General features: G+C 37.2%; 1 protein-coding gene across 1 annotated transcript; it reads right to left on the reverse strand.

Moving 5' to 3' along the window:
- Positions 1 to 2,803: 2,803 nt before the first annotated feature.
- LOC105438498 (CUB and peptidase domain-containing protein 1-like) lies at positions 2,804 to 11,032 on the reverse strand. The gene is made up of 9 exons (XM_030995839.1): positions 10,804 to 11,032; positions 10,164 to 10,362; positions 8,760 to 9,028; positions 8,127 to 8,266; positions 6,896 to 7,046; positions 5,814 to 6,173; positions 5,251 to 5,622; positions 4,278 to 4,391; positions 2,804 to 2,835 (listed from the first exon to the last, which is right to left on the reverse strand). The coding sequence occupies exons 1-9, from the start codon at positions 10,994 to 10,996 to the stop codon at positions 2,804 to 2,806; spliced, it is 1,830 nt and encodes a 609-aa protein (XP_030851699.1). The 5' UTR covers positions 10,997 to 11,032.
- Positions 11,033 to 26,452: the final 15,420 nt, after the last annotated feature.

Genomic DNA, 26,452 nt, shown 5'->3' on the forward strand with positions numbered 1-26,452 from the left:
ATCGTATAGTGCTCTTGCCAAAAAATGTTGGTCTTAATTTTGAAATAGGTACTTCTGCAAATTATTTATATATATAAACATATATTTATATTCAGGTAAAAATTATGAGAGCTCGGTTAGCAGAGATGTTGTGTTGTACTTGGTGTTTCCGGACTGTGAACCATAACGTACGGGCTTCGAATGCCTATTGCTGGACAAATGTACTTAAGCAAGACATTTATCTACATTCGACCAAGGTCACTGTGTAGGAAGGGGATACCTGGTAGGATTTATTCCTTGAATGCACCGAGCGCCTATATTTTCCGGAGCTAAAGAAGGGGTAAAACTATCCAAAGAGTATCCCTTAAGAGCGCATAGAGAGGTTATATCATTATGTGATACACGATTTACAAGAAAGGAAAACTAATATTGTAAGTATGAGGGTGGAGACATACCTGTTTGACAGTAATCTCCTTTGAAGCCTTCGGGACAGAAGCACTGGAAACCTCCATGGATGTCTGAACATGTGCCTCCATTCTGACAAGGGTTACTCAGGCACTTGTTGATATCTGGAAAGGAGCATTGTTCAATTAGTGAAAGTATTGAAAATATTGATATTCTTTCACCTCAAGATGGCTATAATAATGAACCTCCGGAATTGTGTGCCCTCTTTCATTTTTCTGAATTACGAAACTTTGGAGCAACGAACCTTGGGGAAAAACGAACCTTCGGAATGAATTTGAGGAATAACGAGCATTCTGAAATATGAACCTTCGTTAAAAAATATTTAAAAAACGACATGTAATCGTTTTTCTTATACATATACCATGTTCATAGTATCAAGCATCAAGTATCAAGTTTATTTGTCATCCAGAAAAACACATGTGAAAAAATATAATAGAGTATAATCATAACAGTACAATGTATAATAAAGAAAGACGAGGAGACCTTGGTTGAAGCACAGCTTGATATAAGTTAAGGCCCCCTCATGTGATGTGACAAAGATAACTGATTCATGAATACAACAACAAATATGGAATATATAAAGCTATTTACAAAATACTCTCAGAGAACAACTACTCAACGATGCATCGACCACAGCATGGATGACTACAACAAGTACACCCGAAGATGCGCACATCCCCATCACACCGGGTGAGCTAACAAACTCAACGTATGTGTGAAAATATGTATCATATGAGCAAAAATCAACCCGCCCATGGGAGGGTGATCTAATATGGACAAACCCAAGCTGACACCAAATCGAGACATCAATGAGTTATTGCTCTCTGAGTGCAGATGTCAAGTAGGAATATATGGTATATGTACAGATGGGAAAGAAAAAGAAAAAAAGAAAAGGGATCAAGGGGATTATATCAAAGAAATAACGAAAAATAGATCGAGAGTAGAGTTAAATATGCCCCCAGTACACAAAAAATAAAGCTTGATAACACATTCATGTGACATCGACATACTTGTGAATATGAGCCTTCGTTAAAAAATTTTTAAAAAAAACGACATGTAATCGTTTTCCTTATACATGTGCCATGTTCATAGTAACGTCGAGAGAGGCAAGTATTGATCAAATGCCTAGTCAAATGCCAGTGTACGCATCCGGCAAAGATTCGAACCCTCAACCTCCCGATTCAAAGTCAAGGACATGAACCATGAACCATACACATTAAAATTGTTAAAGGAGAAAGTGTAAATTCACCACACTCTAATTTCAGATTACTCTCTATAAATAAGTTATACAAATCTAATTTTCCCAGTAGTGATAAACATCACCTGGCTTTAACATAAAAACAAAACAACGAGTGCAGCCTGAATGTGTTAGACTACATATAGAAATATTATTTGTTATATATTATTTCTCTATCACCACAAATATAAAACATTTAATATATAATTTCTATATAAGAGAATACAAACAAACAAAAAGAACAGGGGAATTTGACGTGTTTGGAAACCAGCAGACCTACAACAAAAAAACAGTTCATGGGCGTTTAGTAGGCCCCGGAATACATCATTATTTCATCTGATTTATTTCATCTATACAAATGCACATATACCTTGTAAGGGATATGTAAAAAAACAAAAACATTTGGACTTTGATAGACAAATTTCGGTATTATCTCGTATATTTTCTATTCAATTCCAGATGTTTTGACATATTGACGGATTGTTGAGAGGATCAAACCCCATTACCGTAATAGAAAAAGCAATATGTTGTACTAATGTCAGTATTGAAGGGGAAAACAAACCTGACCAAGTTTCATCATTGTAGCTCATGTGAATTGGGTAAACTAGTTTGATATGTTCTATTCATTGTCAATTATAACAAACAGCGTGAAAAGAATTATCATTCAAGTTATGGTTCAGTATTTTGAGCCAATTACAGATCTGCCAAATTGTCACGTGGTAAATATTCAAAAATAGAGAGGTTTAATATATACATGTATCCCATTTTCCGCATTCGATATCTCTTTTATGACTTTAAAGAACAAATCCCTCCTATGAAGTAGATGCAAGGGGCACGATGTATACCAAAAAAAAAAGGGAGAAAGGGAAAGGAAAAGTGAAAAGAAGTAAATAAAGTCTCCTGCCTCGTTCCCCCTCGTAGGTAGCCTCGACAATTTATACTTCATCCATCAAATAAAATTACTGCCCATCCCAGTAATGCCAGAGGCCCCCGCTACACCACTGCCTTACTGAATGATTATATTCTTGTCTAGCTATCTCTTCGTGGTGCTATGTCTTGAGGGTATCGAGTCCATTTGTCTTGTCCTAACCTGAACGTTAGAGAAGAGAACAAGGTCACGTATCACAGGAGCCGATCTAACATCCATAGAAGATCTGTATCAGAAAAATGCCCTTTTTAAAGTAAAACAAATAATGCATGACCCCTCGCACCCACTGAATGAGTACTTCAATTATAACAGATCTGGAATACGCCTGTGCACACCACGAACACAACGTGCACGTTTCCGAAGATCCTTTATCCCCGACTCCATTCATCTTTTCAATGCCAAAGCAAATCATGTTTGATTACTATGAACCTACCATGTAATGTATCAATATATTTGCCATGAATACTGCATCCAACTATCTACTAACATATGAGCCAGTAACTACAATATATGTGTCATCAATAAACGTAACAATAATAACGATGCCGGTATTAACTATACTACTGAAAATGGTAATCGATAATAATAATAATAATAATAATATTAATAATAATAATAAATAATAATTCATGTATTTATTATCATTTTAAGATTTACTATGGAATAATCAATAAATATTAAATAATTTAGCTTCATATTTTGTAAAATGAAATATGATATTATCTCTATAACCACCATATATACCGTGGCTTACTCACATATTATCTCATTCTCTATGTATGTTGATCATAATGTTTATGTTTATCATTGTCCTGTAATATTTCATGTATATATTTGTATTGTAATACTCTGTAACCAGTGGAAAACAAATTTCCTGTAAAGGACAATAAATTATTATACTTATACTATACTTATACAATAAAGATATGTACAAAATATAAAACGGTGCTTTCCACGCCTTGAAAATGATTTAAGTGATTTAGTCATCCTTGCACAGTCAACGCGAGAAAAATGGGACTTTGTGTGACATTTCTGTACAAAACGATGAGAGTGTAACTCGGGAAACAGCCCTTTGTTCAAAATCAAGACTGAAACATTTTTGCGCAGACCAATTTTCACGAGCTTTTCGAAATTAGCCAGTGCTCACTCAAGCATAAAATGTTGTCAATATTTTTAGTGCTACCCGCTTGAAAAGACCCTCACCCATAATAAGGCATACACATCGCACACAAAATCGTACAGTGCTCTTGCCAAAAAATGTTGGTCTTAATTTTGAAATAGGTACTTCTGCAAATTATTTATATATATATAAATATATATTTATATTCAGGGAAAAATTATGAGAGCTCGGTTAGCAGAGGTGTTGTGTTGTACTTGGTGTTTCCGGACTGTGAACCATAACGTACGGGCTTCGAATACCTATTGCTGGACAAATGTACTTAAGCAAGACATTTATCTACATTTAACCAAGGTCACAGTGTAGGAAGTGGATACCTGGTAGGATTTATTCCTTGATTGCACCGAGCGCCTATGTTTGCCGGAGCTAAAGAAGGGGTAAAACTATCCAAAGAGTATCCCTTAAAGGCGCATAGAGAGGTTCTATCATTATGTGATACACGATTTACAAGAAAGTAAAACTAATATTGTAAGTATGAGGGGGAGACATACCTGTTTGACAGTAATCACCTTTGAAGCCTTCAGGACAGAAGCACTGGAAACCTCCATCGATGTCTGAACACGTGCCTCCATTCTGACAAGGGTTACTCAGGCACTCGTTGATATCTGGAAAGTAGCATTGTAGCAAATTATTTATATATATAAATATATATTTGTATTAAGGGAACAATTATGAGAGCTCGGTTAGCAGAGGAGTTGTGTTGTACTTGGTTTTTCCGGACTGTGAACCATAAGGTATGGGTTTCGAATGCCTATTGCTGGACAAATGTACTTAAGCAAGACATTTATCTACATTTCGTCCTTGTTTTGACCAAGGTGTAGGAAGTGGATAGCTGGCAGGATTCAGGATTTATTCCTTGAATGCACCGAGCGCCTATGTTTGCCAGAGCTAAAGATCGGGTAATAGCATCCAAAGAGTATCCCTTAAGGGCGCATAGAGAGGTTCTATCATTATGTGATACGCGATTTACAAGTAAGGAAAACTAATATTGTAAGTATGAGGGGGAAGACATACTGTTTGACAGTAATCCCCTTTGAAGCCTTCGGGACAGAAGCACTGGAAACTTCCATGGATGTCTGAAAATGTTCCTCCATTCTGGCAAGGGTTACTTTCTGGAAAGTAGCATTGTTCATTTAGTGAAAGTAATGAAAATATTGATATTCTTTCACCTCAAAATGGCTATGATATTGTCATCAGTTTTTGGTGATTTGGTGGAGAAAAGCAACAAATTTGCAAAATACCTCGTGGATTTTAAAACTTTATGAAGTGATGAAGATCAATTATGTTTTAGTTGTTTATCTTATTTGTTTATCAATTACCTGTCGTGCTTTTTTCGTCAGAAAACTTCCCTTTTAAAACTATTTCAACGTATTTCGAGTTTAAAAGAGTTTTCCATGTTTGTTTTTATAGATTAATGAATAAGTCTATTAATGTTTAAATGTTAGAAAAAGATACATATCTCACCTTCAGTCCTTTCTGCTGTTAGATTCACCAAGAATCCACTTCCCATAAGCGAACCGACCGCTCTACTGGAGTCCCCAGTATCCGACATAAATCTAAACCACAATCCTCGAGTGGGGGAGGTAATATCTTCAGGCAATTCACTTCCAGTCAACTCCACTAGGATTGTGGGCATTAAAGGACTCGAGCCGTAGCCCACGGCAAGCAAAGAACCGTTGGTGAGGTTAAAGAAGTCGAAACGCGCCCTCACGCTGTGATCCTGAGGAGCCATTATCCGCCAAATCTCGTGCACGCTGTCCTTTGCACCAAGAGGAAAGTCTGGTGAGCGGAGCTGTTGGACCGTAGACTCGTTCACCAAGATTAGAGGATTATCATCTGTTACCAAAAAAAAAGGATAACACTAAATGTGGCAGAAATACAGGCATGTCTTTTCCTATAAAAAAAGACATACGAAAATAAATTGAGAAATTGTATGTTTGTTGTGAAATAATTTTAAGATCATCTGATCATTCTGAAGATTTTAAAATCCCTAGAATTTCAACATGACACGAACACGATCTTATTACCTCTCGGATCCACAGCGTTCAGTGTTGCCATGAATCCAACGTCAGTCAGTCCGGAGTCACTCTTGAATTTGAGCCACATATGGCGATCATGTGACTTCACAGTTGTTTTTAACCCATAGCCCGTGAGCCTCGCAAGCTCTGTGTAACTCAGTGGCGTCAGTCCATCGCCCACAAACAAGCTGTCGTAGTTAAATTCGGTAGCGAAGTCGACGATGTCCAGCCTGACGCTGTGGTTAACAGGGGCCGATACCTGCCAGACGATGTTATCGCCGATGTCGTAGTTGGAAGGGTAGTTTGGAGAAGTGATGTTCACTGGGACGGCACGCTCAAGGGTGATTTCAATAACACCCGGTGTTATTGCTGAAAGAAATATAAATTTAACCAGAATACTTATGATTTGTTTTTGTTTAATCCAATGAATAACGCCAAAACATATTTTTGAGACCATAATTTCAAGACGGAAAATTGAACCTTGAAGTATGACTAATGTGAACTTATAATCGGAAGAATTCGGACTCCTATCGAAGGGCAGGTTGATGTGCTGGCCAGAGGGCCACTTCACTTCACAACTGCTGCTTCCAAACTGTGGAATAACCTACCAATCTCTTCGTAACCACCAATCTGTCAATACCTTCAAAAATGATCTCAAAACTTTACTTTTCTGTTAAAAATATAACTGTAAAGCGCATTTGAACATGTATAATTATGAAAAATGCGCTATATAGATACATTATTATTATCATTATTATTCACGGTCAAAGGGGCCAGTTGATCAAATACAATAATGGGAACCAGAAGGCTTCAGAAAGCTACAATTGGCCAGTCGCACATACATTCCTTGGTTTAACCTTTAGCCGAAGTCCTCTCCATAAAATTCCAAAATATTTCTAGGAATCAACTCCTCATCAATTTCAATGGCATGTAGAAAATCATTGGATTTTGTAATACGCCATTGTAATGCAAGCACATTTCAGTAGGTGGTAGACAAAGGCTTTTAAAATTGCCGTGTATTGTTTTTTTATGTTGTTGTTGTTGTTGTTGAAATTCTTCCGATCATGATTCTACTACACAGGTGTACTCACCTCCTGAAACCACAGCTGTAATAAATGACTGGAACTGTGAGATTCGGGTGTAGACGCCGGGCAAGTCTACTCCTTTGCATACTCCTCCAAATCCGACCAGATGCCATCGACCATCATCACCCTCACAGGTCAAAGGCCTGCCGCTGTCTCCCTGATTTTTGTAATAATAAACACGAGATAATCAAATTGAATTGGATGACTTCCAAACTAAAAAAATATCCGACATAGGCAGGCACGTAGCGACAGGGGGGGGGGGGGGGCACGTGCCCCCCCCCCAAATTCCAAGATCGGTTGAACTTTTTTAGACCCCTTTTTTACCTCGATCGATTACATGTATGTGCCCCCCCCCCTAAACATCAAACTCTGGCTACGGGCCTGAACATAGGACCACACACATGTGTAGCTTTCGAAAAAGTACATGTATTCGAAACCTGGCAGTTTGATATATATTTCAGGGGTCTGTAAGTCAGTGTGTCCAAATTCTGAAACAAAGACAAAAAGGATATAAAATTGAAAATTACTGAGTAAAAAAAAATACCACGGCAGTCAGTGTCACCGTCATGAGGGAAACGGGAGTACAGCCCAAATAATCGGTCTAATGAAAATAAAATATGATGGGAGAGCAGAAAAGCAACTTGGGTAAAAGGTAATGACTCAATCCTATGCCCTTATCTCCTTCCATGCTGTCGTAGTACTGGAAATTCGAAGGTCATGGGTTTGACTCCCGGCAAGGCACTGATGTCCTTTGACAAGGCAGTAATCTACATCTGCCACTCCATACCCAGGATTGAATGTGAACACTGTAGGAGCACGAAGCCTGTGTGATAGTTATTGCGTTATGCCCTCACGGTGACCCTGTGGTAGGAATACTCCCCAAAGAGTGGAGATGCTGCACATTTTGCGTATGAATGAATCCAGTGTCCGGGATAATAATATTTTTAAAGCGCTTAGACACGGTATTTTGTCTTAAGCACTATCCATGTATAAATCTAGATTTTTCATTATATTCATTTTTAGTAGTAGTAGTAGAAGTGTAAGTAGTAGCAGTAGTAGTAGTAATAATAGTAGTAATAGTAGTAGTAGAAGTAGTAGTAGTAGTAGTAGTAGTAGTAGCATTCTTTTAATTCAAACCTCATAACAGTTGCCTATTGTGTCCGATACCGACGCCCCCATGACACCTGTGCCCCCCTCGCATGGTTAACACTCAGTATACGCCATAGATAGCAGTTACCTTACAAGTATCAATTCCACCTGGCTGATGTTCAGCACATATCATTTCTTCTGTCAGAGTCCCGTTGTAGGAAAGTTCAGAATTGCACCAGTCTTGGTCAAGAAGTGTCAATACTGCTTTTTTCAAGCTCTCTGTCAACGCTGCGAAATATTAAAGTAAATCATTGTTTACATATTCTGTAAGCAAAATAATTTCAAGTCAAATTATCATCAAACGTTTGAAACCATTTAAAGAGTTATAGAAAGGTAGAGTAGATTCAGCACTGCTATTTAGCATGATTTTTAATTTTTAAACCATCCAATAAATACATTAATTAATAATAATTAGGTGAATAAGGGTATCAAGTTAGGTGGATGAAATCATATTGGTTATAATTTTTCAGATCTACGTGAAGAAGAACTACTGAAGAGCATGTTCAAAGCTTCCCTGTTTGAAAGAGGCCTTTTGGATATCACATTTCTTTCAATCAGATAACCTAGAGAATTGATTGGCTAAAGGTTTATTCATTATTGTTTGTCTGTTTAGTAGCACTGTCAGGATTTTTTGTTCATTACAGAGCAGTAGAGTCGCTGCGCTATATACATTAATGTAATTATTATTATCATTATCAAATATAAGTAAAGCAGTACATACGTGGGCCATCCAGTGTAATTCCCCATCCAGCGACGAGGCAGCGATGATAGTCCTTGAGTTCATCCGAGGATTCCGACAGACACGCGGGTCTAACGTAGTCACTGAATGTCACCGGTTCAGCAAGTCGTATCAGAGCGATGTCGTTGAAGAGCCAATAAGAGTCGTACTCGGGATGGACGAAAATATCAGCCACCTCAACCGCTACCTCGTTGTCGGAGTTATCCGTCAAGTGTGCGTTCCCAAAAACCACACGATCGACGTAGTAATCACTATAAATGATAGTGGATTTAAATCAGTGATTTTTACTAGGGCGAAATATAATCATGTATATCAAAAGGACATCTCAACGGAGCTGCATTTATTTGAGCATGATATATATTATATATTAACTGTAGTTTCATACATGTACATCATGATTTCATTATATATTACAAACGTTGTATCTGCTATGTCTCACAGGGGAATTAACTAGCTCCTGATACATCAGACGTTATACGGTCATGTAAATGTAAGTCCCTAAATTAAACATAATTCTGTAACAACACTGAAGTGAAATCCCGTCATCTGGTAGTTATAGTCGGAGGGGGTATAGTAACGCTGCCGTCCGTCCTTCCGTAACAAATCTGGTTCCCGATCGATAACTTTAGTAATGTTTGACGGATTTTAATGAAATTTGATATGAAGGTACATGGTATCAAAACACAACCTAAGTTCGATTTCGGAGTATGTAGGTCAAAGTTCATAGCTCATTAAATATGCGAATCTGGTTTCCGTTCGATAACTTTAGGAATGTTTTACGGATTTTAATGAAATTTGATATGAAGGTACATGCATGAAAATACAGCCTAAGTTCGATTTCGGAGTATGTAGGTCAATGTTGAATGGTCATAACTCTATGCGAAAATACATAATTGTTATGCGAAAATGTGGTTAACTTCCTTGCCTAATAATATAATAGTATATTCTAATGGAGGTAACTTGTTCTGACGTATTAGGCCATTATACCCTGCAAGGGGATGCTATGCTTTGGGTTAACTTTTTCTATTTATTTCATACATACATACATACATACAATTACTTTTCATATAGCGCAAAGTTCAATAAAATGTTGCTTAATGCCTTTTACATGATATTGTAATTGGGTTGATCTGTTCTAAAGAACGGATATATAATTGGGTGTACAGATATTGACTACTAGTGATACTTTATATATATATCTTCATGACTATGATTATTTAGACGAAAACTCAGTGCATAATTTGTTTAGTTCTAGTACATGCACTCTAGAGGTAAACACGTTCGCTTCTATATAAATTAAACTAAGTAAATATCCCTGGGAAGGTAAGGTGTCAATTTGCTTTCATTTCCACAGAGCAAACGATTTAATAGTGGCATCATACTTACACACAGTGAGCGGCGGTAAGAACCCATTGAGAGTTGATCAGGGTAGACCCACACCAATGTCCTCCAAAATCCAATCCTTCGATGCGGAGTGAACCAATCCAAGGGAATTCCCCTTGGCGTGCGTTGGTACCACCAAGAACCCTGTATTGGTCTGGTGCGTATGCAGGGCGTGTCCCGCATATGTTGGTATCGAAAATATCTGGGGGAGGGATAAAGTCGCAAGTCAGTGGCACAACGACGGGAAGGGAAGGGGCATCCACCCATTTCGAATAGCACCCCTTTGCCTCCCCCAAAGCAAATGAAACAAAACAAAGCATAAATCGAAAATAAAATGAAAAGAGGAGGGAAAAGGATGCCCGAAGAAGATGATAGACCACCTTTGGATACCCTCCAATCCACCTCCTTTTTGGATGCTGATTTTCATTTTTCTCTAAAAACCCACTTGGCAGTAAGATCAGTGCCGCCATCCCCATCTTATAGCTACACGCCACTGTCACATGTGATGAATTCAATAGAACATGCTGACATCTTTTCTTCGGTTTTATGAACTATCATTTATAAACACTTAGTGCATCTTGTTAAGTCCAATCATATTCTTAACTCGATATCATCTACATGAATATGGCTGCATGGTCTTTACCTCCCGCAGGGCCAAAACAGCTCCCATCTTCCTCCTGTTCATCGGTAAACATGGAACAGTTGACGGGCCAAGGAGGGTCGAGGAGTTGCTCAAAGGATGCCTTGCAGGCATCAGTGACTGCCAAACAGTCGGAGTAGCACACCCGATGGGTGGGGCCGTTATGGGTGCATTCCGGATAGTAAACGGAGCACATGAAGGGGATCAGGTGATCATGGCACGATGATATAGTAGCTTCCTATGGTAGGTCATTAGAAAGTATAAACTTTGAGGATTTCACGTCAGGATTGTCAAAGGCAATTGCAACGTAGATGTGTATGGTACATCAACAACGTCAGTGTAGCCAGCAGCTCTTGCAAGTGGTAGGGGTGGACCACACTTGTGCCGACAAATATAACATAAATTATGTATTTTCAGACAAACAATAAATATTACATCAAAAAAGATCTTCAACATATTTTCAGTCGTTACGTCTCTGAAATATACATTCTTCTGTGTGATTGTCCTTACTACCATGCATATCCCCTCGAAAAGAATCACTCACACAAAAAACTAAATTATTTAATGCGTATTAACAAATACCAAATTCATTGGTTGATATGCAGGTCAATAATCGTAGTAAGGCAATGTTTTACTGAAGTTAAAACTAATTAATTAATCGTTCCTGGCATTATCTATGAAAATCATCAACAAGCTCGACATAACCCACCATTAATAAAGAATCAACTGAAAAATATTTAAAAAATAAAACATCGAAAAGACTCTCTGATGCTTACAATTTCTGTAAAGCTTTCTGCCGCAGCATCCGCTGTCTCTGCGTTCCCATTCGGGAAAAACGTCACACTGTAGGCCAGGTTCTGTCTACATTTATCAAATTGAACTTGTTCGCAGTACGCTGGGTAGGAGAAAAATAGATCAATGAAGGATAAAAAACAGCGATGACATGTCAAAGAAATCATGAACGCAGACAACATATAGACACATTAACAGCAAAAAGAAATTGACATCAAAATAATTCGACTGCTGAAGGTCATGAAAGGCTTAATGTGTATGGGGAACTGGTAAACAAAACTCAGGGAAAAAAAAACCTCTCTCTAAAGTAAAAATCCAGAAGTATATAAACTCCCTCAATATATAGAGATAACATAGAAATTCATGGATAGGTGTGCAATACAATTTAAGAAATGTAAATTTTATGTAACTACATGTATAAAGATAGGCATTAATTGAGAAGCGAATGTAAACGTTAAATCCAAACTTACGACAGTATTCCTCATCTGAGAAATCGAGACAGTCGTTATTTCCGTCACACCTTGCCGATTCGCTGATACACAGTCCACTAGAACATTGCATTTGACTGCTACTGCATTCTGTAATGAAGTATTTAAAGTATTCAAGGAATAAATTTCTACCGGGTTGCCATTTACTATGTCTGGAAGGATATTAACAAGGGTAGATTAATGTCTTGCCAAAGGATATTAGTGCCTCAGCGGGACTCGAAACGCAAACCATATGATCCACAGTCCGGTGACGAATCCACAAGACCACGACACCTCTTAAGAAGCAGAACATATGGCTAATATGATCTTACCAGGGTTTAGTATAGCTGTGACACGAAGACTGAAGCCAACATCAACCCTTGAGACATCCGTGGTGAACCTGGCCCACATAGAGTGACCGGGTGTAGCGAGTTCACTGGAATAGTTATACCCAGTCAGTTTCTGAAGCTCCCAAGAACCAGGTTCATTGGGACCAGGCCCAGAACCAATGTACAAGTAATCGTAGTCCGTCTCTAGGGCCAGGTCTAGGATCTGTATCTGGAGGATGTGACCCTCTGGAGCCGTGAGTACCCAAGTAAGGTCGAGGTTCGAGTCGTAGTAGGATGGATAGCCGGGTGAAGATATGACGGTGATTTCGTTCCATTCAAGTTCTATTACAGTGATGCTGGTATCTGTGCAATGAATTCATAATAATAATAATAATAATAATGATAATAATGATAATAATAATAATAATAATAATAATAATAATAATAATAACAATAATAATAACTAGAAATTTAATTCGTCATTAGGTGGTCTGTCTTCAAGTCTAATGATCAAGCTCATCTTCAATTCAATTGTCCAATATAATGATGTCAATGTTAAATGATGTATTAAGATATGAATTGATGAATGAAGTACTGATGAAAGGATGAACTGATAGATTGAACTGATGTGAAATGAACTGAATTGATGAGCTAAACTGATGAACTGATGAACTGATGAACTGATAGATTGAACTGTGACATGAACTGAAGTGATCACTTAACTGATGAACAAAATATCGAGAAATGATTATGATCATTGTAAAATTTAATGAAATAAGAAATGATGTACATATGCGACAAAGTATTGGGAAATTAACTCCTTGATGATCATGATGATGAATGAATGATGATGATTATGTGATGATCATACTGATAATGATGATGATCATGATAATGTTGATGATAATGATGATGATGGTCATGATGATGATGATGATGGTAATGATGATAACGATGATAATGACGATCATGATGATAATGATGATCATGAGCGTGATCCTGACATCTTAATGAAAAAATGAGGGGTGATTTAGATAGCATATAGGCTCAGCTACAAGATACTCCAAAATCAACAAAATCCAAGCAGAAAGAACGGGTATATTGCTCGCAAAAGACATGAATATAGAATCCAGATTTGAGAAAAAGTCATCTTCCATAGGGATTACACGCAAAAAGTAATGGATCAAGTGGTAATAGGGTAATAATGAAGTAAATATGGTTGTTAATTCCATTATTTGCGATTCTACGTGTTTAAATATTCAAAGGAAATGGTACAGTGAAAGGTCAAAAGAAAACAAATGAAGACAATTTTTTTTGGAGAAGCCCGAACTCGAACCAGGGGTGTCGAGGTCGGAAGTCACGTGCGTTACCGATATACCAAAACATTTCCCATAGCGATTACACGTGAGCGGAAATTGGAATTATCAAATCACACATTGCAAGTAAAATATGAGCATGATCCCGGCATCTGAACGAAGATTTAAGGGCACATTTGTGATAGCTTATTGTCTCAGCTACAACATACTTGAAGCTCAGCGAAAACAAAGCTAAAACAACGGAGATATTGCTCGTGAAAGACGGGAATGTAGAATCCAGTTTTGAGAAAAAGTCATGACCCATAAAGAATACACGAAAAATGAGAAAAATTGACATATCTCCTTTAATCGCAAAAATACGCCATGATGCCTTTGTCAAAATAAAAGATCGTGCCATCTGCATTTGTAGAAAATAGTCTTAGCTAGAACATATCAAAATTTGGAAGAAAATCGATCAATATTTACAGAGATACAATCAATTTTCTGCAAATATGCTGACGTCATAATATGCAAATTGAAATTTTGACTTTGGATGCCATTATGATGACGTCATGAGTTAATTGAGGGTCAAATGAGACATGAATTTATATCTCCGACCCATACTTTATCAAGATATGAAAAAAAAATTGGGGTCACCATGCACCCTAAAGAGCTACAATGGATTTTGTATAGGCATATTTTTGCCCATATATGCTATGTATTACAAGAGCTCGCACGCACGGCATGTATCTTAAACGGACGTTCATTCCGGGATTGATGGTCAGAAAAGGTGAACAAGGTATCAAAGTGCTTGGAAAAATGTGTCAAATATGATGATAGAGAAATTTCGGCGATTTTATTTTGCAAAATATCAGTACCCGGAAAAACGCGCACGCATGTGCGTGTGCGCTTTTTTTTTTGCGAAATGCTTAATAATATAGCCTGAAACGTATGCAAAATGAATTTGAGACGATTTAGAGCATTTTGAAATTTTGCGCGCGCGCTCACGAGCGGACGTACGCATGCGCGCGCGTGTTTTGACCTGAAATTGACCGGACGGATATTGACATAGGTCAAGGTTGAAAACCTTACTGTGCTCTTTCCTCATGCCAATACATATGTGTGCCAAATTTCAAGGTATTTGATCGAGCCATTTTCAAGTTATCCTGCTAACAAAAAAGTGGGTCGAAATAAGGAAAATATTTGAACGAAAACATATGGTGTTCTGTATTATATACAGCCCACCTGATAAAGAGAAATCGTGACGTAATCCATAGGTGATACATATTACTAACTACGCAAAGTTCTACAGAAATTTGCAATTTCAACTTTAAATTGAAAATTTCGACATGATCCCAACATCTGATTAAAAAACAAAAGACACAACTTTTATAGCCCATAGTCTCAGCTGTAACATACTAAAATTTGGGAGAACATAGAGCACAAATAAGCTATATAGTGCTCAAAGATTAATGTCATGTAGATCCATGATTTGAAAGAAGTTGGCACCTTCCATAGACTTAACACGCAAATTAAGAAAATCTGTCAAGTTACCTTTATTCGCAATTTTCACTATGATGACGTCATCAAAATGAAAAATAATGTGTAGTAATTTTGTAGACAATTGCCTCAACTACAAGGTTGCAACATTAGGAAGAGATTTGATTAATATTTACAGAGATACAATCAATTTTCCATAAACATGCTGACGTCATAATATGCAAATTCGTATTTTGAGTTCCAAGGTCAATATGATGATGACACGATATACTTAATGGCCAAATGTGACATGAAATCACATTTCCGACTCATACTCTATCCGAATATGAAAACAAATTGAGGATTCCCGTGCATCCCAAAGAGCCATAAGGGTTTTTTATAGGAATGTTGTTGCCCATATATGCTATGTATTACAAGAATTCGCGCGCACAGACATTTATCTTGAACGGACGCTCATTCCCTAATTAATGGTCATAAAGAGATAAACATGGTATCAAATTGTCCGAAAAATATGAGGAATACTGTGTCCAAAAAAAATCTAGGAGGAATTATTTTGCGTTCGGCCGAGACAAACGAAAACGTGCGCGCGACTCTTTATAAAATGCAATTGCTAATAATGGCGTGCGCGCGCGTTTTTGGACCTGAAATTGACCGGACTGATATTGACCTTGATCATGATAGATATGAATGAGAAAAACCTTTCCGTTATGAAGATATGATCATATGTTGATTTTCACAAAATGGCGCCTAGATGACGTTATCAGTCAAGGTCAAGGTTGAAAACCTTACTGTGTTTTGTCCATATGCCTATACATATGTGTGCCACATTTCAAGGCATTTGATTGAGCCATTTTTAAGTTATCCTGCTAACAAAAAAGTGGGTCGAAATAAGAAAAATATTCTAACGGAAACATAAGGTGTTCTGTATTATATACAGCCCACCTGATAATAATAATAATAACTAGACATATAATACTTGTTTGGAACAAGTATAGGTCGGCTGGTCAACTAAAATTTGACACAAAATAGAGCAAAAATAAGCGAGATACTGCTAAAAAACAATGTCATGTAGATTAATGATGTGAACGAAATTCAACTTCCATAGGCATAACACGCAACTTAAGAAATTTATGATATGTGCCCTTTAATCGTAATTTCCACTATGATGAAGTGATCAAAATAAAAAAAGAATGAAAACTAGGCTTGTAGAAAATTGTCTAAGCTACAACATATCGAAATTTGAAAGAAAATCGATCAATATTTACAGAGATACAATCAATTTTCCATAAATATGCTGACTTCATAATATGCAAATTCGTATTTTGAGTTCCAAGGCCATTATGATGATGTCACGATACACTTAATGGCCAAATGAGACATGGAATCATATTTCTGACTCATACTCTATCTAAATATGAAAAAACATTGAAGGTCACGGTTCATTCCAAAGAGCTATTATGGATTTTGTATAGGCATGTTTTTACTTTTTTTTATGTAATAAAAAAACTCGCGCGCACGGACATTTATTTTGAATTGACGCTCATCTTGTTATTAAAGGTCATAAAGAGATAAACATGGTATCAAATTCCTCGAAAAAATATGAGAAACATCATGAAAAAAAAAATGGCGATTCTATGTTTTGTAATGGTGTTACGCGCGAGAACGCGCGCGCATGCGCGTGTGCGCGATTTTTTATAAAATGCTTAAAATGACCTGAAACGTATGCAAACTAAATTGAGACGATTTTGAACATTTAAAATTTTTGCGCGCACGCGCGCGTTGTTTGACCTGAAATTGACCGGATTGATATTGACCTTGATCATGATAAATATGAAAGAGAAATACCTTTTGGTTATGAAGATATGATCATTAGTTGATTTACAGAAAATTTCACAAAATGGCGCCGAGATGACGTCATCAGTCAAGGTCAAGGTTGAAAACCTTACCGTGTTTTGTCCATATGCCTATACATATGTGTGCCAAATATCAAAGCTTTTGATTGAACCATTTCAAAGTTATTTTGCTAACAAAAAAGTGGGTCGAAATAAGAAAAATAAACTAGATTTGTAATACTTGTTTGGAACAAGTATAGGTGGGCTGATCTAACAAAAAATCGAGACAAAATTAAGGGCACATTTGAGATATCTTATTGTCTCCGCTACAACATACTTGAAGTTCAGCGTAAATAAAGCTAAAACAAAGTAGATATTGCTCGCGAAAGATGGGAATGTAGAATCGAGTTTTGAGAAAATGCCATGTCCCATGGAGAATACAAAATGTAAAAAATTAACATGCCTCCTTTAATCGCAAAAATACGCCATAATGCCTTCGTCAAAATGAAAAAATATTAACAACTTCATTTGTAGAAAATTGTCTCAGCTAGAACATATCAAAATTTGGAAGAAAATCGATCAATATTTACAGATATACAATCAATTTTCCATAAATATGCTGACGTCATAATATGCAAATTGGAATTTTGAGTTCGGAGGCCATTATGATGACGTCGTGAGTTAATTGATGGTCAAATGAGACATCAACAAATATTTCCGAATTATACTCTATTAAAATATGAAAACAATTGGGGTCACCTTGCATCCTAAAGAGCTACAATGGATTTTGTATTGGCATGTTTTTGCCCATATATGGTATGTATTACAAGAGTTCGCGCGCACGGAATTTTTTGTTAAATGGTCGATCATTGCGTTATTAATAGTCATAAAGAGACAAACATGGTATCAATTTGTTTGTACAAATATTTGGAATATTATGAAAGCAAAAAAATGGCGATTCTATGTTGTGTAATAGTTTTACGCGCAAAAACGCGCCCGCATGCGCGTGTGCGCGATTTTTTATAAAATGCTTAGAATGGCCTAAAACGTATGCAAAATGATTTTTAGACGATTTTGAGCATTTAAAAATTTTGCGCGCGCATTGACGCGCGGACGTAAGGGCACGCGCGTGTTATTTGACCTGAAATTGACAGGACGAATATTGACCTTGATCATGATAAATATGAATGAGAAATAGCTTTTGGTTATGAAGATATGATCATGAGTTGATTTTCGTAAAATTTTACAAAATGGCGCCTAGATGACGTCATCAGTGAAGGTCAATGTTGAAAACATTTTTGTGCTTTGTACATATGCCTATACACATGTGTGCGAAATTTCAAAGCATTTGATTGAGCCATTTTCAAGTGTTCTTGCTAACAAAAAAGTGGTTAGAAATAAGAAAAATGTTGAATAACTAGAAATTGAATTCGTCATGGGGATGAATTAGGTGGTCTGTGTTCAATTTTCATGATCATTGACAAGTCAAAAAGTAAAAAAAATTGAAGAAAAAAATTGTTAGAGACGCCCGGACTCGATCCAAGGACCTCGAGGTCGGAAGTCAAGTGCGTTACCGATATACCAAAAAAAATTCCCATAGAGATTACACGTAAACGGAAAATGGAATCCTCAAATCCCACATTCCAAGTGAAATATGAGCATGATCCCGGCGTCTGATCGAAAAATAAAGAGCACACTGGTGATAGCGTATTGTCTCAGCTACAACATACTCAAAGCTCAGCGTAAACAAAGATAAAACGACGGAGATATTGCTCGTGAAAGACGAGAATGTAGAATCCAGTTTTGAGAAAAAGTCATGTCCCATAGAGAATACACGCAAAATGTGAACAATTGACATGCCTCCTCTAACAGCAAAAATACGCCATGATGCCATTGTCAAAATGAAATATTGTGGTGATTGCATTTGTAGAGGATATTCGCAGGTAGAACATATCAAAAATTGAAAGAAATTTGATCGATATTTACAGAGATACAATCAATTTTCCAGAAATATGCTGACGTCATAATATGCAAATTGAAAATTTGAGTTGGGAGGCCATTATGATGACGTCATGAGTTAATTGAGGGTCAAATGAGACATGAAATCATATCTCCAATTCATACTCTATCAAAATATGGAGAAAAAAAATTGGGTTCACCTTCCATCCTAAAGCGCTACAATGGATTTTGTATAGGCATGTTTTTTGCCCATGTATGCTATGTATTACAAGAGCTCGCACACACGGAAATTATCTTAAACGGACGCTCATTCCGTTATTAATGGTCAGAAAAAGGTGAACAAGGTATCAAAATGCTTGAAAAAATGTGCCAAGTATGATGACAGAAATTGGCGATTCTATGTTGAAAAATACCAGAACGCGCAAAAAACGCGCGCGCATGCGCGTGTGCGCGTTTTTTTTTGCAAAACGCTTAAAATGGCCTGAAACGTATGCAAAATTAATTTGATATGATTTTGAGCATTTTTTAATTTTGCGCGCGAGCTTACGCGCGGACGTACGCATGCGCGCGCGTTTTTTGACCTGAAATTGACCGGACGGATATTGACCTTAATCATGATAAATATGAATGAGAAATGCTTTTCCGTTATGAAGATATGATCATGAGTAAAAAGTACTAAAAAAAAAACACAAAATGGCGCCTGGATAACGTCATGAAGATTTGATGACCTTGAAAATGTTACTGTCACGTTTCATGACAATGACCTATGACTGTGCCAAAATTGAAGGAAATTGATTGAACCGATCTTGAGTTATCCTGTGAACGAAAAAGTGTGAAGAAATAAATCAAAATAAAGAAAGAAAATTCTTACGAAAACAATAGGTGATCTGTCATTGACAGACCACCTAATAAATAAAGAAAGAAAGAAACTTCTGACGAAAACAATAGGTGATCTGTCATTGACAGACCACCTAATAAATAAATAATAAAGGCAATTCTAACGAAATTATAAGGTGGTGTGTACGTTATACAGCCCACCTGATGAATAAATAAATAAATAATACTAAAGGCAATTTTAACAAAAATATAAGGTGGTCTGTATTAGATACAGCTCACCTAATAAATAATAATGAATAATAAAGGCAATTTTAACAAAATTATAAGGTGGTCTGTATTTGATACAGTCCACCTGATAAATAATCAAGGCAATTTTAACAAAATTATAAGGTGGTCTGTATTAGATACAGCCCACCTGATAAATAAATAATGAGAATAAAGGCAATTTTAACAAAAATATAAGGTGGTATGTATTAGATACAGCCCACCTGATAAATAAAGACAATTCTGACGAAAACAATAGGTGATCTGTCGAAAACGACAGCCCACCTAAAAATCTTGACGAAATCAATAGGTGATACGTAGACTTCGTACGTATCACCTAATAAATAATAACTAGACTTTAATTTGTCACTTTGACGAATTAGGTGATACGTATGCTATTTTTGTATCATGAAAGTGTGCCGATGATGATCTAATGATAATATTCATGAATACGATAATGACGATATTGATGATGATGATATTTGGGTTTTAAATGACGATGACCATGATTAAAAGTGGTATAGCGCCCCCTTCGGGTATTCGATAGAGAATTGTTATGTGATTAAACTATTAATCTACTAAACAAGCTCAAATTTTCTCCTGGTTGCAGAGCCTACCAATCATTGAACTGATATTTCGACGCACTACACACGCAACATAATGAACAAGTCTAGACTGGAATGTAGTATCAATCACCTCCTATAGGCAAAAGACGTATATTAAGCAAAAATCTAATGACGTCATCAAATGGAAAAAAAAGTGGTAATAATCTTATGAAGAATTGTCTCCGCTACAACATATCAAAATTTAGAAGGAAATTTATCAATATTTGCAGAGATACAATCATTTTCCGTGAAATATGTTGACGTCATAATATGCAAATTCGTATTTTGAGTTGTAAGGTCAATATGATTATATAAAAATATACTTAATGGCCAAATGAGACATGAAATCATATCTCCGACTCATACTCTATCTAAATATGAAGAAAAAAAATGGCAGTCCTTATTCATCAGATGTACTTTTTATAGGCATGATTTTTCCTTTTATCATAATTTGTTAAGCAACTTATGACAATGCACATCAATTTTGTGATTTTTATTTCCTTTTGGCAATTAATGTCCAATAGATTATTTGTCTGATCATGTTACAATTATAGGGTACGCAGGGGGGGGGGGGTTATGGGGTTAACCCCCCCCCTTGAGTTTTTTTATGTGTATGATTTGTGTATGTTTTTTGCGAACCCCCCCCCCCCCCCCCCCCCCATCCCTTTTTTTTTTTTTTTTTTTTTTTTTTTTTTATTTTTTTTTTTAATAATTTTTTTTAATAAATTATTCCCATGGCTGACCTAAAAAAGGTGACCTTACCCCCCCGCCCCCCCCCCGAACGGAGCAAAATGTCAAATTTTCAAATTTCGAGACCAAAAAAAAAAAAAAAGTGTCCTCCTACCCCCCCCCCCCCCCCCCCTCACCTATTCTTCTTCTTTCTTATTGTATTGTTATATTGATGCTGATTATTATTATTATTATTATTGTTATCAGTATCACAATTATCATCATCATTGATAGTGTTGTTGTTGTGACCATTATCTTTTTAAAGAGCTAAAGAATACCTGAAGACTGATCGGAGCAGTCGATTGGCTCTTTGTCCCAGTTTCCTGTATAAGCGTTACAAATCCACTCAGCTTGGTCATTGCCATTGTCACACGTAACAGTCACAGTGGTACTAGCCATGTAGCTATCGCTGGTGTTTACGAAAGACGACATCGGCGGTGGGTTCGGGAGAGTACATGTGATTCCTACAAAGTAAAAACAAAATACAATCAACAACACCAACAACACAAACCCACAAAAGAAGAACAACGACACACAAACAGAAATTTGGGCCATTTTAATTGCGTAAAACGACAGCTAAAAAATGCACAATATTATTTTCCAGTTTTTTAATATTTTGTGCCTTAACGATAATGTATTTTGTCCAATAATCTATGGGGAAATCTAAGGTTCGTTTTCCATGTGTTACCGAATGATGGGGGGGGGGGGGGGGGGGGGGGGGGTGTGTAAGCGGACATTTTTTTTTTTTTTTGAGTCCCCAAAAAAATCGCAACGACTCAGCCAGCCGAAAAGTCGCTCAAGGGGGGGGGGGGGGGGGGGCCAAACCCCCCAAAAAGGTAAAAATCGCGTGATTTTGCATGATTTTTTTCTCAAAGGGGGGGGGGGGGACCCCCCCCCCCCCTGGATCCGCCACTGCATTGAAGAATAGTATACCGGTACTTAAAAAAAATTGATAGAATTTAGAGCTTGAATTAGATGAAATGCCAATTTCTATGAGTATGACACTTTAATATCTACTATTCCTTGATAAGCAACCAGGGAGGCAGGGGCTATCCCTGTGGAACCTGTATAGTTAACGAGGAACATTCAATGTCTTCTAAAAAGGACCATCTCTCGGTTGGCTCTAGGCTCTCTCTCTCGGTTGTCTCCTGAATATGGTCTTTTAGATTTGCTCGTCGACATAGTGGACGTCCTTTTAAAGCAATGGCAGTGCCGTAAAAAGACATCACAGTGCCTTAAAAGAACGTTACACGTAGCAGTCCACTATGTCGACGTGCAAATCTAAAAGTCCCTATTGTCTCTCGAACGTCTATCGATTGTCGCACAGAGCAAACGGGGCTGAAATTCGTGCAAGTGTCAGGGTAGCTTAACTCTAATGAAGGTAGGTTGTTCATAGTTTAGCCAAATTGTAAATATGTAAATACAGCATTTACTTACTTGTAAGGCAGTTCAAGCCTTTCCAACCCACTATACAAATGCACTCGGGAGTGTTATACGCAACGAGCTGACATCGACTGTTACCGGGGCAAGACTTGTTAACTGGGCACGTTAAGTCTGAAAATGAAACAATTAAAATAATTTCATGCGAGCAGCGTTATTGAAATATTAAAGGGAGTGCGATTTAGAGAAATTAGACAGCATCCTTGTTTAAGGCTCTTCAGGTAAACAATTCCGCTTGCAAAGCTCCGTTGTCAAAGGACTTAATGGTATATAGCTTCCAGATTTGTAGATTTAAAAGAAAAAACATAATCTAATTATGTGTTATACACTTGTAATACACAAAGGCTCAGATGAATTACAGTTCAGATTTTCCAATCGAAGAACAAATATATTCAACTTTGATTTCTCAATATTATTAACTGATTTTCTATTGCCACACTTTTATCTATATTAAGCTGTGACCTTGGTCTCAAGGTGAACAAGTTATTATCAAAATGAAGTGCAACCTCAACATTGACATAGCTAGCGACAGACTAAAACAGGTGGAAGATTTCGTGTAACCGAGGGAACAATAGCAGAAAACGGCTCAAGTTCAAGTGACATTAACAATCGAATCAGGAAAGCAGGGGCAGCTTTCCAGAGACTAAATAACATCCTGACGTCAAAAGAAGATTTGGTAGCCACACAAAGATGCAACTGTATCAAACACTTATCCTCTCAATACTGCTTCATGGGCACAATCCTGGACAGTAAGAAAAGAAGATAGCAAAAGGCTTCATGTGTTTGAAATGGCATGTCTCCGTTGCATAACGGGGGTGACAAGGATAGACACGATCCGAAACACACCCATCAATATTTTGGCCACGTCCTAAGAATGAAACCCACAAGATACCCCAAAATTGCTGTTGAAGGAAACATCAGAGGAAATCGACCAAGAGGCCGTCTACCGAAAAGATGGCTTGACTGCATCTCAGAGGACTGCAAAGCAAGATCCATAACAAACCTGACAGATGCATCAAGACTGGCTGCAGACAGAAATACCTGGCATATCATCACCATACGGAAGCCATCACGAGGTCTCCTTCCGGCATGGACGGCATAAGTCAAGTACGTCAATCTATATATTATAATTGTTATTATTATCATTTTTATTATTATCATTATTTAGGAGTAGTAGTAATGGTATTAGTAGTACATGTAGTAGAAGTAGTAGTAGTAGTATTAGTAATAGTAGCATGATTAATATCCTATTATTAATCATTATTGTTCCTGTTTAAAATTCTTGAATGACAAACAAAGACAACATAGTTTAACTTTAGTTTCTGAATATAATTAGAAATAAATAATCAAAATAATCTAACTTGTACTCAAAATAACTCTGATCGAATTTTCCCTCTTAGATCTTTTTTTTCTCCCTACCGGCATAAATCTTGACACAGGTAGGCACTCCTGCTGAAAATCCATTAATATTCCTGATTTCTTCAACTCCTCCAATGGCTGCCTCATAGAGACCTCTAGATGCGAAGTCTGTGAAGTAGATGGAGGTGAAATAGAGAGAGATGCCAAAGACCACTAAATGACCACTCTCAGCGTTAACGTGATCTCTTCGATCAGATAGATCATCAAGATCAATCGACTCGATCACATCATAGTAGCTCTCCGTCCAGTACAGGCGCTGTTCTGCAGAAGACGAGTTGAAAAAAATAGTCTGGTACTTAATAAATAATTAGGAGCGACCTGATAACTGATGATAATAAAAACTGTCCCTCCCCTCTCCCTATTTTGTAAAGTACCCCAAAAGTGCCCCTTTTTATTTCAGAGAAGTGCTCCTTTTTCTTCATATAAGTGCGCCTTCTCATAAGTGCCCTTTTTTGTACCTCTGATGAGTTCGCTCACAAATGCCCATTTCCCCTTCCTTTGGGGGCAAGATTTCTAACAAACATCCGAAAAGTATATAGTTAACCTTAATTCTATGTTATTTTGAACGACCAGAGTAGAAACTATTTCTATATCCAGGTGATATCAATTCACATTGTCTTCGTGTATACAGTATTTACATTTTACTTAAAATAAGTAATCATCATCATTGACGATCATGTATTTACAATTTTGAACATGAAGTGATACCATCGAAGATTTTTCTTGTATACCTTGATAATCAAGGGCCAGGCCCCTAGGTTCTCTCAAACGTGCTGTAACCAACTGTCTTCTGTCCGATCCGTCTTTATTTGACATCTCAATCTTTCCAGGTGACATACCTTCGTCAGTCCAGTACAATTTCCTTTTACCATAAGAAACAAAGAAGAAAAAAAAATGATTTGCCCCTATCTGAAAAATGTGTATGTGAACTATGTGTATAAACATGTCATTGTATAAATGTAAGAAATGATTGATATCAGAGATAAGCGACTTTGGAGTGGAATCCACTCCAAAAGCAGTGGTTGAATAACGTTGAGAGTGGATGGTATACACCCACACATATAACCATTAACCCACGCACAGAAATACGTTCACACGGGTATTCCAGTTGACCGTTTAGTCTCATATTGGTCAAGTTGATTGCGCACTAATTTGTATTGGCCTTTGAATGTTTGCTTTCAATGTTCATATATAGATATAGGGTGTTGCGATGTGTTTGTGGGCGTGTGTGTATATGTGTATGTGCGTTAGTGTGTTTTTTTCCGGGTGGGTGTGTGTGCGTATGTGTGTATTTATATTTACATTTGTCCAATGGGGGAGGTATCGGATGTCGTGTTTCAGATGCAATGATATCGGGGGCGAAAGATAAAGAGAAAGAGAGAGAGGGGGGAAACTAGGTGGTAGATAACGAACTATGTTAAGAGAAGGATAGAGAGGGAGAAATGGGGTGGATAGCTTACTAGGGTCTGTGTGTGTGTGTGTGCGCGCGCGCGCGCGTACGTGTATGTGTGTGTGATAGAGAGACAGAGAGTATAGACAGACACACAGGCAGAGATCTAGAAGAAAGAAATAGCTGTCTATGAGAGAAAGAGAGATGGCACGTTTTTCATTTACACTCACCCTCTTTTTTGAGACAATGTGATTCCCCATGGATATAAAAGGCCCGTACTAATAATGGTTCGTCGGTTAGACCCGAGTAGGCTAGAACTCACTATCTGTCCTAACAGAGTATCAGTCCAAAACATCCTGTTCGTCATTAAATCTAGGACGATTCCTTGCGGGTCTGAATGGATAAATTAGAATGTAAAAAAAGAAGAAAAAAAGTACATTTACAGAGATGAAAACAAAAATAATGTGCTGGACTGTATTTGACCAAAACGATATCATTAAAGGGGCCAGAAAAACAAACCTGATTGATCTTGGTTTGCAGCACAATGATGCACAAACCCCAGGGTGGATAGCACGATGACTGACGATACGCAAACGTCACTGTCCAGATTTAATTTGCACCATATTAAGTATGAATATTAGGATGCCATTACTCTGATTAATAGAACAAATCTAATGATTTTTTAAATGGCATATATATCATTGGAGAAAAAGCCTAAAGACATAAACAAATATAACAAATTAATTTTAAACAAAACAAAAATAGAGCTAGAATGGATAAACCTTATTTAATAC

Source organism: Strongylocentrotus purpuratus, unplaced genomic scaffold (assembly GCF_000002235.5).
Source record: "Strongylocentrotus purpuratus isolate Spur 01 unplaced genomic scaffold, Spur_5.0 spur5_scaffold_3, whole genome shotgun sequence".
Taxonomy (NCBI): Eukaryota; Metazoa; Echinodermata; class Echinoidea; order Camarodonta; family Strongylocentrotidae; genus Strongylocentrotus; species Strongylocentrotus purpuratus.